This window comes from Mastigoproctus giganteus, chromosome 6 (genome assembly GCF_048544385.1).
Source record: "Mastigoproctus giganteus isolate SK-2022 chromosome 6, ASM4854438v1, whole genome shotgun sequence".
Taxonomy (NCBI): Eukaryota; Metazoa; Arthropoda; class Arachnida; order Uropygi; family Thelyphonidae; genus Mastigoproctus; species Mastigoproctus giganteus.
In genome coordinates, this window is record NC_143580.1 from 40178723 (window position 1) to 40192692 (window position 13970).

The 13970-nt window shown below is 36.2% G+C and overlaps 1 protein-coding gene across 1 annotated transcript in view; it reads right to left on the reverse strand.

Moving 5' to 3' along the window:
• The window catches only part of LOC150084182 (neprilysin-11-like), a 202868-nt gene that overhangs the window by 154450 nt on the left and 34448 nt on the right, over positions 1 to 13970 (reverse strand). The window contains exon 4 of the mRNA XM_090376147.1: positions 2113 to 2166. Coding sequence (XP_090232273.1) covers positions 2113 to 2166 — 54 coding nt within the window. The remainder of the gene's footprint in view (positions 1 to 2112; positions 2167 to 13970) is intronic.

Here is a 13970-nt window from a genome sequence, read left to right on the forward strand (position 1 = left end):
AAACATCACAGAGCAGGTCCAAGAAGCCATAAGAACATCTGTCAGTATAACCATCCGGGAGTGGCACAATCTTGAGTTCAATTGTAGGGCAGTTGCACAGTCCAATATCACAGCTGCCAATGAAAATAAGCATTTACAGTGTTGTTATTCCTGATGCTCACATTATTGTTGGGTTTTTCGGCACAGCAGTAACTAATACCATTGCACCATTATGTCTTTACAAGTGTGTGTTTGTGAGCTGATCTGAATGTTGTGCAGGCTGGAAAACCCAGAAATACTATGGGAGAAACCCCTTCTCCTTCTGCCCAAGAATGGATAACTAGGGCATTAGAAATTCTTCCAATCTACCGTAGGACTCAAACTCAGATTTCCCCAAAATAGTGGCAAGTGACAGACTATTATACTGTCATGGAGGATCTTGATGTTTTATAACCCTAGAATAGGGGCAGATAGTGGGTAGAGTGACAAATCTTGCTACACGTTTCATTCCAACAGATATATTTAGATGTACAGCTTTTGACCACGAAGTCTGAAGAAGGCAGTCTGGTGGTATTGGGCTGTTTCAGTTGGATCTGGTAGTACCAAAAACAATGAAGTCCATGACCTACTTGAATGTTTTGGAAAATTATGCACTACCTATACTGTGGCAGTATTATGAAAATGGGCCTATCAGTAATGCTATAATACTCCATTTCATACAAGAGTCACAGAGGACTGGTTTTTGGACCAATATGGAAATCTAAAACATAGTCAAATATACCATATTCCACGTATGTCAATGATTAATATGATCATCGCCACACCTGGAATATGGTTTTATATAATTTTATTTATTCAATTTATTTATTTATATATATATTGGTTGATTTTATTTAAATAAATGTTATGGATTTGTAGGCAATTAGGTGTATATGGTTCAGGCTACCAAGTTAGCGAGTGTAGACTAGCTTTTGCCTGGGGGGGGCCTATAAACGATATATAAATGAAATGGTGTTATAAAATAATATGATACTAAATAATGAAAATAACATTAAAATGTTGATAAACAATAAAAATGCTAAACACAAAGTAAAGTGCAAATACATTCCCTCACTTGGCCATCAATCTGCTACTTCATCGGGGGCTTTGAGCAGAACAATAGCCAGACTAAAGGAATGTCTCAATACCTACCCGTTTCTGTTGTCCCCATACCAGTTTTGCCATTTATAAATATTTTAGTGATAATATAAATTTTAAATTGATAGCAAATCAATGCAATAGGATAATAAGTTTAATTTAATTTACATGAATTCTTTAACTTTTAGATTTTTAAATTATTAAATTTTTCAATCATATTGTCTGAAACAGCAAACTGGGATAGGTGACATAAAGCCTAACAGGTATGTATCTGAATATGTACAACAGTATGCATTGATTTGCTATCAATTTAAAATTTATATTATCACCAAAATATTTATAACTGACAAAACTGGTATGGGGACAACAGGAACGGGTAGGTATGAGACATTCCTTTAGTCTGGCTATTGTTCTGCTCAAAGCCCCTGATGAAGCAGCAGATAGTCAAGGAATATATTTAGCATTTTTATTGCTTATCAACATTTTAATGTTATTTTCATTATTTAGTATCATATTATTTTATAACACCATTTCATTTATATATCGTTTATAGGCCCCCCAAGGCAAAAGCTAATCTACACTCGCTAACTTGGTAGCCTGAACCATATACACCTAATTGCCTACAAATCCATAACATTTATTTAAATAAAATCGACCAATATAATGTCATGCACATATAATGTCTAATTGCCCTATGTACAATAGCATTAACGTTGCACAACAGACAAACTCCTAATAATGTAAACCTGACCAAATATTAATATCATAAACTTCTATAAGAACACAATATATATTTATATATATATTAAAATTGAAAAATAAAATAAATGTCCAAAAAAATATCTGTAATTATTACTAATGTTAATAATAAGATGAAAATAAATAAGTGTATTTGATTTGTTTGTAAAGAGAACAAGTGAAAATAATCTGTAAAAATGTCAATTATCAAACGCTTTGTTGTTCAAATAATATAATCAACAAAATTAAATCTGATACCTTCTGCATAACACTCATCATCAGTACAGTTTTTCACTTGAGAATATCCAGCACCTATGAATAAGGAAAACATAATTAATTAGGGCAATCCCATTTCTTCTAGATCTGATAGTATAATCCCAATCACTGGAACAAAAAGAAATCTCAATTTAATCAACAGCACATTACTGCACACTTTAACTCAACTGATATGTTATCAACTCCTTGAATGAAGTAATAATACCCTATGAATATTTTAACTTTTAGTTCTGCACTCTTCAATTCATCAACAAATTATTTATTCGGTCATGACTCTGTCTTTTTCCATAACATATCATAAATTTGTGTCGCACACAAATTTATGATCTGTTACGGGAAGTGTGTGGTCAGTAAACAATAGATCGTAGCATGATTTCACATCAGTCCCAAAGGTTTTCTCAAGGTCAGACCAGTGAGCAGGTCTGACCTTGAGGAAGACAAGCAACACTCAGGTAAACCAGGAACACCTATAGAGAGCACATAATTATTATCACCGCTTTGGAGAAGACAGACATGTGACCTGTGAAGAAATAGCCAACGAATCTGGAATCCAAGGTGTGGCTATTAAGTAATGAAGCTATTCCAATAAAATAAATATAATGAAATATTCTGTACCTTACAAGTTATCCCATTCAAAATAATTGCCTTGAGCTTGCACATGCTATTCCATAAGTTTCTTCCAGCACAGAAACATTTTGAGAAGTTATCTCCTATAAGCCCTTTTAACACTTTGGTGATTTTTTTTTTTTTTTTTCTGAATGTCTTCAATGGACTGAAACTGAGTTCCCTTAAGTTTAGGTTAGAGAAAAAAGGCAAAGGAGCTAGGTCTGGCGAGTAGGGTGCATGTTCAAACACATGGATTTGTTCTTTTGGCCATAAACTAAAAATCTTTTATGCCATTCAAACATGCAAGCTCTTAATATAGTATCTTCCCCATACACTTTACTTAACAACTCGAAACTTTCAGCTGGTGTTTTCTTTAGTTTTCTTAAAAATTTGAGCTTGATTCATTGTTTGATTTTTGTCTGCCATTTTCTGGAAAACTGCAAAAACACAAGTCAATGAAAACCTGTCTCAATGCAAAGCAAATAAACACGTTGGAACGTGATGACATGGAAGACAACAAAGGGAAAGGTACAAGGTCAGCCGTTGCCTTTGTTTTACAGATGGTACTTGGCATGTAGTGGCTGAGTATGCAGTCTTGTTATTTAATAACCTCACACCAAAATCATCCATTCAGTGAATTTTAACAGCAGTGTTACAAAAACAACAAGTCACAATCTGATGGATCAAATTTGCTGTCACAGTACACATCTCTGGAACACGAGTCCAAACCTCCTCAAAGAAAAATGTCTAATCGTGAAATTCACTGTAAACCCACACCAAATAGCAATACGGACAACAGAGAGGCACTTTGTTGACATCATCTGGAGGTGATGATCCCTACAACTGAAAATTATGGGTATTCACACTGCCACTTAAGTGGAAATAGCCTAACTGGTCCAGAAGGTGTTCCCCAGATATATGTCTTTGACCATTTTTACCTGAAGTCACAGAGCAAAGTCATTACATTGACATGGATAAGTTCATGTTAGCTGTTGCACCTCATGAATTTTGTACAGAAATCACTGAATGACAGACTAAATATTAATATGTCTGGTTGACCAAGAAATGTCAAATTGTAGTGATACTGTTCTAGCAATAATGCATGAATGTTGATTTTGCGATGCACCATCAGTGACAATATTCCAACAACAGACACTGTGAATTGGAGAATGTCCTTTGCTGTGAAATACCAATAAGTACTTGCAGACTGGAGATATGTAAATGTAGTCCCAATTCACAAAGGAGGATCACAGGGTTACAAGAGTAATTACAGACCTGTTAGTTCAACTTCTGTTCAGGGAAAATAATGGCGTCATTGCTAAAAGGAGTAATGCACGATTATCTAGAAAAGGCCGCAATTATACTTCAGACACAGCATGGGTTTGTTAAGGAGAAATCTAGTTTGACCAATCTGATTGTATACTAAGGTGTGGTCACAAAGGAACTGGATACAAAAAAATAATTTGGATATCATATACTTGGATTTCAGAAAAGCTTTTGATACTGTTGCACATAAAGACTGCTGTACAAATTGGAGCAGCGTGGCATTAAGGACAAGTTGCTTCTATGGATAAAGGGATGGTTGAGTGGGAGATGACAGAGAGTGGTAATCAATACGCACCGCTCTTCTTGGACTAATGTTATTTGTGGAGTCCCCTCCTCAAGGTTCATTATTGGGCCCATTGTTTTCTGCATTTATCAATGATATTGATGAAGGCATATCAGGCTTAATGTCCTAGTTTGCAGATGATACATAGGTTGGCAGGATTGTTAATGACAGTATGCTACTGCAACAGGATCTAGAAAAGTAATGCAGATGGGCTGAGAAATTGAAGTTTAACGTTGATAAACGAAAAGTAGTGCAAATGGGTAGCAATAACCCCCAAAGTAGCATACCAACTGTGTGATACTACACTCAGGGTAGTGGAATATGAAAAACAACTTGGGGTAATTGTGCATCAGATATGAAGTTCTCAGAGCAATGCAGACAGGTGCCAGGACAGCTCATGGGGATTTGTCAATAATAATATACAGGAATTTTGCTAGCAGGGATAAAGAGGTGATTAACCCATTGTATAAGCCAATGGTCAAGTCACATCTTGAGTAATGCATACAGGTCTGAAGGCCTCATTTTAGGAAGAATGTGAAGCTGCTGGAACAAGTACAGAGAATGACAACAAGATTGGTGAGTGGAATAAAGGGGTGCTCTTACAAAGAAAGAGCTTCAGTTCTGCAAACTGCAGACTATGCACCTCCGAGATTGAGGTGTTTAGGGCTTTGAATGGATTGAGCAAGCTAAATGATGATGGATTCTTCCTCTTTCTCAGACTATAAACAATGGGGTGAAAATTCAAATTGAGAAGGGACAGTTGCAGAATAGATGTGCAGAAGTTTGCCTTTAGCTTGCAGGTGGTTGATTGCTGGAGATTGCTTCTTGTTGTGAAAGTTGATAGCTTAAATAAAATCAAGAATAACTTGACAAACTATTGAAGGGAATAAGTAGGTGAAATGGTATATATGTGTGTGTGTGTGTGTGTGTGTGTGTGTGTGTGTGTGTGGCTGATGCTGTATAAGCTCACTTTCTTGCATCATGTGCCCCTACCAATGCTAGTTTAACATGACCATATAATATTTATCAATGAATTTTACTTATTAATACTAAATGTTTGTAGAAAGTATACTATATATTCTACAATTACTAATTATAATAATTATAAATGTAATACTCAAGTTTCAAAAAAAAAAATCCCAAACAACATAGAAGTTTCACATTAATTTTTGTCTTTTGGTTAACAACAATATGTAAGCTGAAAAAACATAAAATATCAACTTCATAGTGACAATGCTCTTTTTTATTACTTATCTTAAGTGGTCTCAGTAATTGCATTTTCAGCAAACAGTTTTATTGATTTTTTTTTACAATCATTCCTTCTCTATGAAAACAAATGTTTTTTTTTTTCTTTCAAACTTCCCTCTAATTACTGTAAAAATAAAATCTCTTACTTTTTTTTTTTCCCAATCTAACTAGCCATTATTCTTAATCACTGCACCCATTCAGAAAAGAAAAACACGAAAGTGAACCTAGAGTTTTAATAGTTTAAAAGAAAACTCTCACAGTGTGTTCATTTTTCTGTCTTTACTACTGGGGACAACGCTGCCACTGATATGAGGTGACAGGGCTTATGACTCATTACATACAAACAATTACGTTATCCACGCATCAACTTAAAGTAACTAATATCATTTTTAATTAAATAATATCATCCAGTGAATGAATCCATTATTCATTAAAAACTCCAAGGCACTATTGTGATGCTCGTAATTAAGGCTACCTGATGATGGAGAAAATAGTTCTGAAATGGTCAACAGTGCCTTTGAGTTTTTAATGAATAATGGATTCACCCACTGGGTGATATTATTCAATTAAAAACAACATTAATTACTCTAAGTCAATTTGTGGATAACAATCATTTCTAAAGAGATGCAAGCTCAAGTTCTGTCACAGGAGAGAATATTATTCCTGCAGTAGACAGAAAAATTAATGCAGAGTGAGCATCTTCTCTTAAACTATATATAAAAAAAAACTACATTGAAATATTACTTAGCCTCTATGCTCGAGTTTTTAAATCAATTTTTTTCTGTCAAACCACCTAAAATATTGTAAAATAAAATATATTTTTATAAAAACAATCAGTTCATTTTTGATTTAATTTAAATATTTAACTTAATTACACCCCATTTTTTGAATATTACATGGTAGTAGATAAAGAGTGTTTATTAAATTTTTTGTTTCTTGCAATTACAGTGAGAATAAAATTTATTACAAAAAAAAAAAAAAAAGTCAACGAGGCCATTTATATTCTGGGCTACAATACAATTTTGCACACTCATTAACCTCATTGGTCTTAACTTTGTTCAGGAGATGTTTGAAACAACACCACATGCTATTTAACCCATGCTCATTCAAGAACTACTACTACTCCCAAAATTACTTTCCTGCCACCAAATTGACTTTTGCAGTTCCCCTCAGAAATATTTCAAGTCACTGCTTCACTCACTGCTACAAATTTTTTGGTGTGAAAATTTTACCCACACTGGGATGTTCAAAACGCCAAAAGTGATAATTTGAGGGAAATATTTAATTTTTTTGTTGTAAGTAAACCTAACCCCTACTACATGATTAATTCTATCATTAAGACTGTACACCTAATACCCTAAATGTTTTTATTAAAAAAAAAAAAAAAAGACATATTGCATTTAACCTTTGAGGGAAGAGTTTACAGAAAATATGAGGGTTACTCTAAAACTAAAACCTCCAAATTTTTTTTCTGAGATAAAACTGCAGTTATGCCAATTTTAACTATACATTATGTACTTCAAGTATTTACATGGCACCTCCGTAGCCAGGTGGGCAGGAGCAGCAGTGCGCAGCACATGCTTCTTGATTAGACCGGGGTTCGAGCCCATGACCACCAAATACGGAGGATGCAGAAAGGTCAGGGAATGACCACAGCATATCTCCGGAGCAATATGGCCTTAGTTGCTAATGCTCCTTAAAAAAAAAAAAAGTATTTACATTTATTTTTCCACATATTCACCACCACTCTTCATACATTTTTATTTTTGCCAAACCAGAGCCTGCATTCCCATCCCCGTTTTGAAAGTTGCTGTCAGCCTCCAAGAGCCACTTCTCAATGGCTACAATGACAGCATCAAAGTCTTTCCCACAAAGGCTATTCATAATAGAGTAAAACAGAAAAGTCTGATGTTGCAAAATTGGGATTGTACAGGGGATATGGCAGAACAGTTCACCCGAATTCTGCAATGATCTTCCTTGTCAGGATGCTAGTACGGTGACTGGCATCGTCATGCAAAAGGAGAAGTTTCTTTTCTTCTCTGGCCTCACTTCTGCAATTCACATTTTAAGCTTCTTCGGTGTGCCCAACAGTGGGTAGAACTGTGTCTCTGCTCCTGGAATTCTGAAAGGATAACCTCTCCCTCTTATCCCAAAAACAGAACATGTGATTTTTCTAGTAGATAGCTGAGCCTTGAATTTCTTCTTTATCAGAGAATCCTTGTGTTGTCGCTCATTAGATGGCAGCATTGACTCTGATGCTGTCAAAAAAATTGTCACTGATAGTCACATGCTGCTCCAGAAGATCGACACAAGACAATACTCTCTGCTCCTCATAAAACCCACATTGCAGATAGTTTCTTGTATCCCAGATTGTCCAGAACTGTTTTAAGTATATTAAAGCCTATTCCCATGCTTGCAGACATTTTATAGATCTTATATGCCAGTTTTCAAAAGTCAGTTTATTTACACTCCATCTCTTCATTTTCTCCTGTCAATGCAGCAGAAGGATAGTTGACCTTGACGTCTTTCAAACCACTGCTACCATGACATGCCTAACTGTGTTCACAACTGTTGTGTCCCCATAAATATACATTCTTCCAATGGCAATAAATCTCAATGGACACAATGTTCTCTGTCAGAAACACACCACTGCTTCAAATCACATTAATGTTACCCTCTATTTTCGCAGATTACTATAGCAGTTCTACCTGGTGTGCATTGTCCAAACTTGCAAGATATTATATTTCATATGAAGCATCACACAAACCAAAAAAAAAAAAAAAAAAAAAAAAAAATCAAAGGCATTAGTTTTGGAACAGATCTCACATGTGGACTTAGATGGCAAGTTTTCCACTTGGGTCGGATTCTGTGGAGTAACCTTCTTCATGCAATTCAGAAGTTTTATAAATACGAAAACTTTATACATACAGTCAAAACTCTATATAATGACCCTGTAGGGGAATGAGAAAAACTGTTGTTATATCGATTGTTCATAAAATTGGCAACAAAACAAGTAAAAGCTTCATACTTTAAAATAATCTGTCAAAATAAGTTGTTTCAATGGTAGGGCATGTTTTAAAAGAGAATTATGAAGGTATGCAATGCAATTATTTCACAGCTAGGCTCTTGGAAAAAAAAAAAAAAAAAAAAACACAATTTATAAGTTCTAATTCCTGAGGAGCATCCTTCACTGAAACTTCTTGTTCAACCACAATAGTTTCCTCATCTTCATCACTACAAATTTCAATATGTCTGCAATGAGTTCCTTTTCATTCGTGCATATCCTGAAACATTTAATGTCCCGTATCCACTTCTAGATAATCTTTGAAGCTTAAGTTTTTCTGTAAATTTAGGTGACAACACACATGCTCAAATATTTCTTCCCTATAATTGGACTGTTCTTTTTCCAGTTAATAGAGAAAGAAGTATGCAAAACTTCACACACTGCATCATTCAAGGTGGTAAATCTAGCACGTTTGAAGCAGTTGGCAATAACTTCTTCATTAACTTTATTCCATGTAGATGTCAATTTCATATTGAATTTTACTTTTAAGATGGCACATTTTGTTTAAATAGCATTCTTCGGTATAGTTTTTCTTTAAACACTAGATTACACCTCGATCAAGTGGCCGAAAAACTGATGTCATATTTGGTGATAAGTACTCGACAGCGATTGCATATAGGTCGTTTACTTGACACTAAAGGGTGCAGTTATACACAACAAATGGCAAAAAAAAATTTTTTTTTTTTTTTGGCTGTGCTATATAAGCTTGCTTTCTTGAAAAATGTGCCTTTACTACTGCTTGATTGCTGAAACAAACTTCCATCTGTTGTTGTAGAAGTTGATAGCTTAAACAGGTTCAAGGAGAACTAGACTAACATTTGGAGCAGGTGGGTGAAATGAGAAGGGTTTTTTTTTTTTTTTTTTTTTTATTTTGGCCGATTCTATATAAGCTTGCTTTCTTGCATCACGTGCCTTTACTAATGCTCACTTCTCACTCATCCTGCAATCTAAGTCTCTGATCTATTATTCATATATTCGTGATTCATCTGTGCTTTTGGTTTGCTCAATACATTAGCATTAGTAGAGGCATATGATGCAAAAAAGCAAGCTTATGCAACATCAGCCAAAAAAAAAAAAAAAAACACTCCCATTTCACCCCTCTGTTCATTCCAAATACCTGTCCATCTCAGCCTTAAATTTATTTAGGCTATCAACTTCCACAACAAGAAATGGAAGTCTTACACCAACCAACTAGGAGCTGACTAAAGGCAAACTTCTGCACATCTATGCTACATCTGTCTTTCCTCAATTTGATTTTATGCCCTCTCAGGTGGTTATTCTGAGCAAGAGGAAGAATCCCATCAGCATTGAGCATGCTCAAACCATTCAAGGCTTTATACACCTCAATCAGATCACCTCGCAGATGATCTGATTACAGATCATCTGTAATCAGATGATCTGTAAGTTTTGCAAATTACAGTGTCTCCAGACACTGTAATTTGCAAAACTTAAGCCTTTCTTTGTAAGAGCAACCCTTTGTTCCATTCACTAATCTTGTTGCTCTTCTCTGTACTCGTTTCAGCAGCTCTACATCCTTCTTGAAATGTGCCCTCCAGACATGTACAATACTCAAGGTGTGGCCAGACAATTGCCTTATACAAGGGGATATTCACCTCCTCATCCCTGCTAGAAAAATTCCTGTATATCATTGACAAGACACTATGAGCTACTCTACCAGAACATCTGCACTGCTCAGAAACCTTCATATCTGCCTGCACAATTACCCCCAAGTCCTTTTTACTCTCTACCACTGTCAGTGTAGTACCAAAGAGTTGATACGTTGCTCTGGGGTTACTGTTTCCTCATTTGTCAATGTTAAACTTCATTTGCCAAGTCTCAGCCCATCTGCTCAACTTTTCTAGATATTGTTGCAGCAGTGTACTGTCAGTAGTGTCCTTAACAACCGTGTCAACCTTTGTATCATCTGCAAACTTGGATATTAAGCTTGATATACCATCATCAATATCATTTATAAATACAGAAAACAACAATGGACCCAACACTGAACCCTGAGGGACTCCACTAATAACATTAGTCCACAATGAGCAGTGTCCATTGATTACCACTCTGTCTTCTCCCCCTCAACCATCCTTTTATCCATAGCACCAATTTGCCTCCAATGCCACACTGCTCCAATTTGTGCAGCAGTCTTCCATGTGCAACCATATCAAAAGCCTTTCTAAGATCCAAATACAGTCGATTCCGGTTATTTGGGACACATCGGGACTAGTGCATTTTGGCCCGATTAAGCGGCTGCCCCAATTATCCGAAGTTTCACGTAAATAGTTAAAAATACAATTTACCTCCCCCCCTTTACAATTAGTTCACTGTACAATCAAATCACGTTACGACGAGCTCAAAATAGTAAAGTACCGTTCACTATACGATGTGCAGTAAGCGCCGGTCATTGTGATCACGTTTGTGAATTGAATTTTAATTCTATTAAACAGCATTCTAATTAGCGAAAATAGGAGGAATATTATCCACAGGCTATAAAAGTAAAGATATATTAAGCACAAATTTACCCTTTATTACCTGACCAATTAAAAAATTAAATGATACGTGAAAATCGGAAGAATATACGTGATAATCGGAATAATTAATACGTACTGTAATATGTACATACTAACTAAACTAGTTGACATTTCTGTTCACTGACATTTGTTGGCGAGGGCTGAAATTTAAAACAGTAAAAAGATAAGCAATCAATAACAAAGAAGAGGGCACACACAAATTGCAAGTAACAACACGCGCAAGTGAGAACGGAGTAACAAATTAGGAAGCTTTAAAAATAGGAATGAAGAGAAGATTCTGAAAGTTATTTTTTTTATATGATTGAAGATTCCATGGAAGTGTAAACACATTTTACCATAATAACCCACAGAATTCCAGCTGCCGGTATTATCGCAAATTCAATAAGATCGAGTTTACTGTCCGTTTATGATAGACTGCACTAACAGAAAAGCCCAATAAACAGGTGACTGCTAATTGTTTTTATTGTTTTATGGTTGTGACCTCCAGAAATCCGACCGAACTACGTGGTACAGTCGGAGGCAATCGTAGGGTAATCTCCAGTGCTGAGGTCTCCTGCCCCGATTAAACGGCATTTTGTCCCAATTAAGCGAAGTAAACCCTGGCTATTTTCTCGATTGGTTTTTGTTTTTTAAGATTTGCCCCAAATAAACGGCTGCCCCGATTAACCGGTGGCCCAAATAACCGGAATCCACTGTATATAATATCAAAGTTATTCCCTGCATCCAGTTCCTTTGTGACCACATCATAGTATCCAATCAAATTGGTCAGGCAAGACTTTACCTTAACAAAACCATGCTACGTCCGAGCTATAACCGAAGTGTTGTCTAGATGATCCTGCAGTGCTTCTTTAACCAGTGCCTCCATTAATTTTTCTGGAACAGAAGTTAAACTAACAGGTCTATAATTACTTGTCACCCTTTGATCTTCCTTTGTGAATTGGGTTCACATTTGCACATCTCCAGTCCATGGGAACCTCCCCTGAGTCCAAAGAAGCTCTCACAATTATGGCTAAGGGTTTGCTTACTTCCTTTGCTGCCTCCTTTAATATAACTGGTTTGATCCCATCCACCCCGGGTGCCTTTTTTATGTTTATCTTCAACAATTTCTCCTCCACTTTCCTCTCAGTTATTACAAAATCATCTAGCTCACTGCCAGAGTTTACTTCACCTCTGGCATTCCTCTCCCTGAATAACTCATGTGTGAATGTAGATACAAAATAATCATTTAGTTTGATAGCCATCTGAGCAGGATCATCAACAATTGAACCATCAATATCCAGTGGACAAATCTGATTCATCCCTTTCCTTCTAGAGTTTACATAGGCAAAGAACTTTTTGCTGTTATTCTTTGCATCCTTTGCCAAAGATTTCTCATAATCTGCCTTTGCCTGCCTAATCTCCTTTGTGACTTCGTTACAGACCAGCTTATATCTATCGTAAGCTTCCATGTCACCCATGAATTTATATGTATCCCATGCATTTTTCTTCTCTGCCATATGTCTCATTAGTTCATCGGAAATCCATTTAGGCCTAAACCTTGAACAATATTTCTTTGTTGGTATGAAAAGCCTAGTAGCTTCCAAGATTAATTCTTTGAATGCTTCCCATTTTGAATTTGCTGCTGGTAACATCATCAGTTGGTCCCATCACTGTGATCACTGCCATGTAGTGGTTCCTTTATCTGCAGATTCTTAATACATGAAGAATGACTACTGATAATCAGATGAAGAGTATTACTCCCTCTAGTTGCCTCTCGAACATAGAAAACAATAATCCAATAAATCCACAAAAGCCTTACTAGTGTGTGAGTGACCAACCCACAAATTCCAGTCAATATCTGGGAAATTAAAATCCCCCATTATAAGACTCTGATTTACAGGCCCACTTCCCTGTACAGTTTCTTATTATACTCATCAGAGTCATTAGGCCTATAGCACACTCTTACTCTCAATTTTGATCTCCAAATGCTTATGTCACACCACCAAACTGACTTGACATTGCTCTGTCCAGTGATGTTGACCAGCTTCACTTCCTTGGATTTTATGTTTCTTAACTAATAGCATAACCCCTCTTCCCTTCCTACCCTGTCTATCTTTCCTGTACACATTATACTCCTCGAATTCCAGTTCTGCATTCGTTATATCTGTGTGACACCACGTCTCTGATATCCCAACAATATCTGCCTTTGATGTTTTGAGCAATACCTCAAATTCATCAAATTTATTTACCAAACTCCTAGCATTGGGTGTACACGCAAGTATACATGCACCTGTTCCTGTTCTTAGCTACCCTAACCCTAACACAACTCATGTGTTTAACTTGTACTGCAATGACTCCCAGCAGTCTCTGAAATACCCTGCATCTTGTTTTCCAGGCTGCTGCTCATTCCAATAGAAGCAGTGCAAGACTAACTTCCACCTCTGCCAGTAGCTACTGTTAATCTATTAGTCCTTGTACCCCCCCCAAATCTAGCAGTTTTCCGATCCACCTAACACTGCCTCGATAGCATCAACAAATATTCTTGCAGACATTACTGAACATATTCAGTAATGTCTTCAAACCTTTAAAGCTTTGGAGCTTCTGAGATTTTCCAATGATTAAAAGAGGGAACTTGTCTGTGCCAGACATGTTTGCTGTTAGGAGAATGGTAATCTGTTGTTTGGCCTTTTTTCCACCACTACATTTCTCGCCTTTAAATGTGTTTTATCCATTATCAATTTAAAACAAGAGTCCAATTTCATCAGCACTGAAGATTTTGTTGTGGTCGTATGTCAGCAAA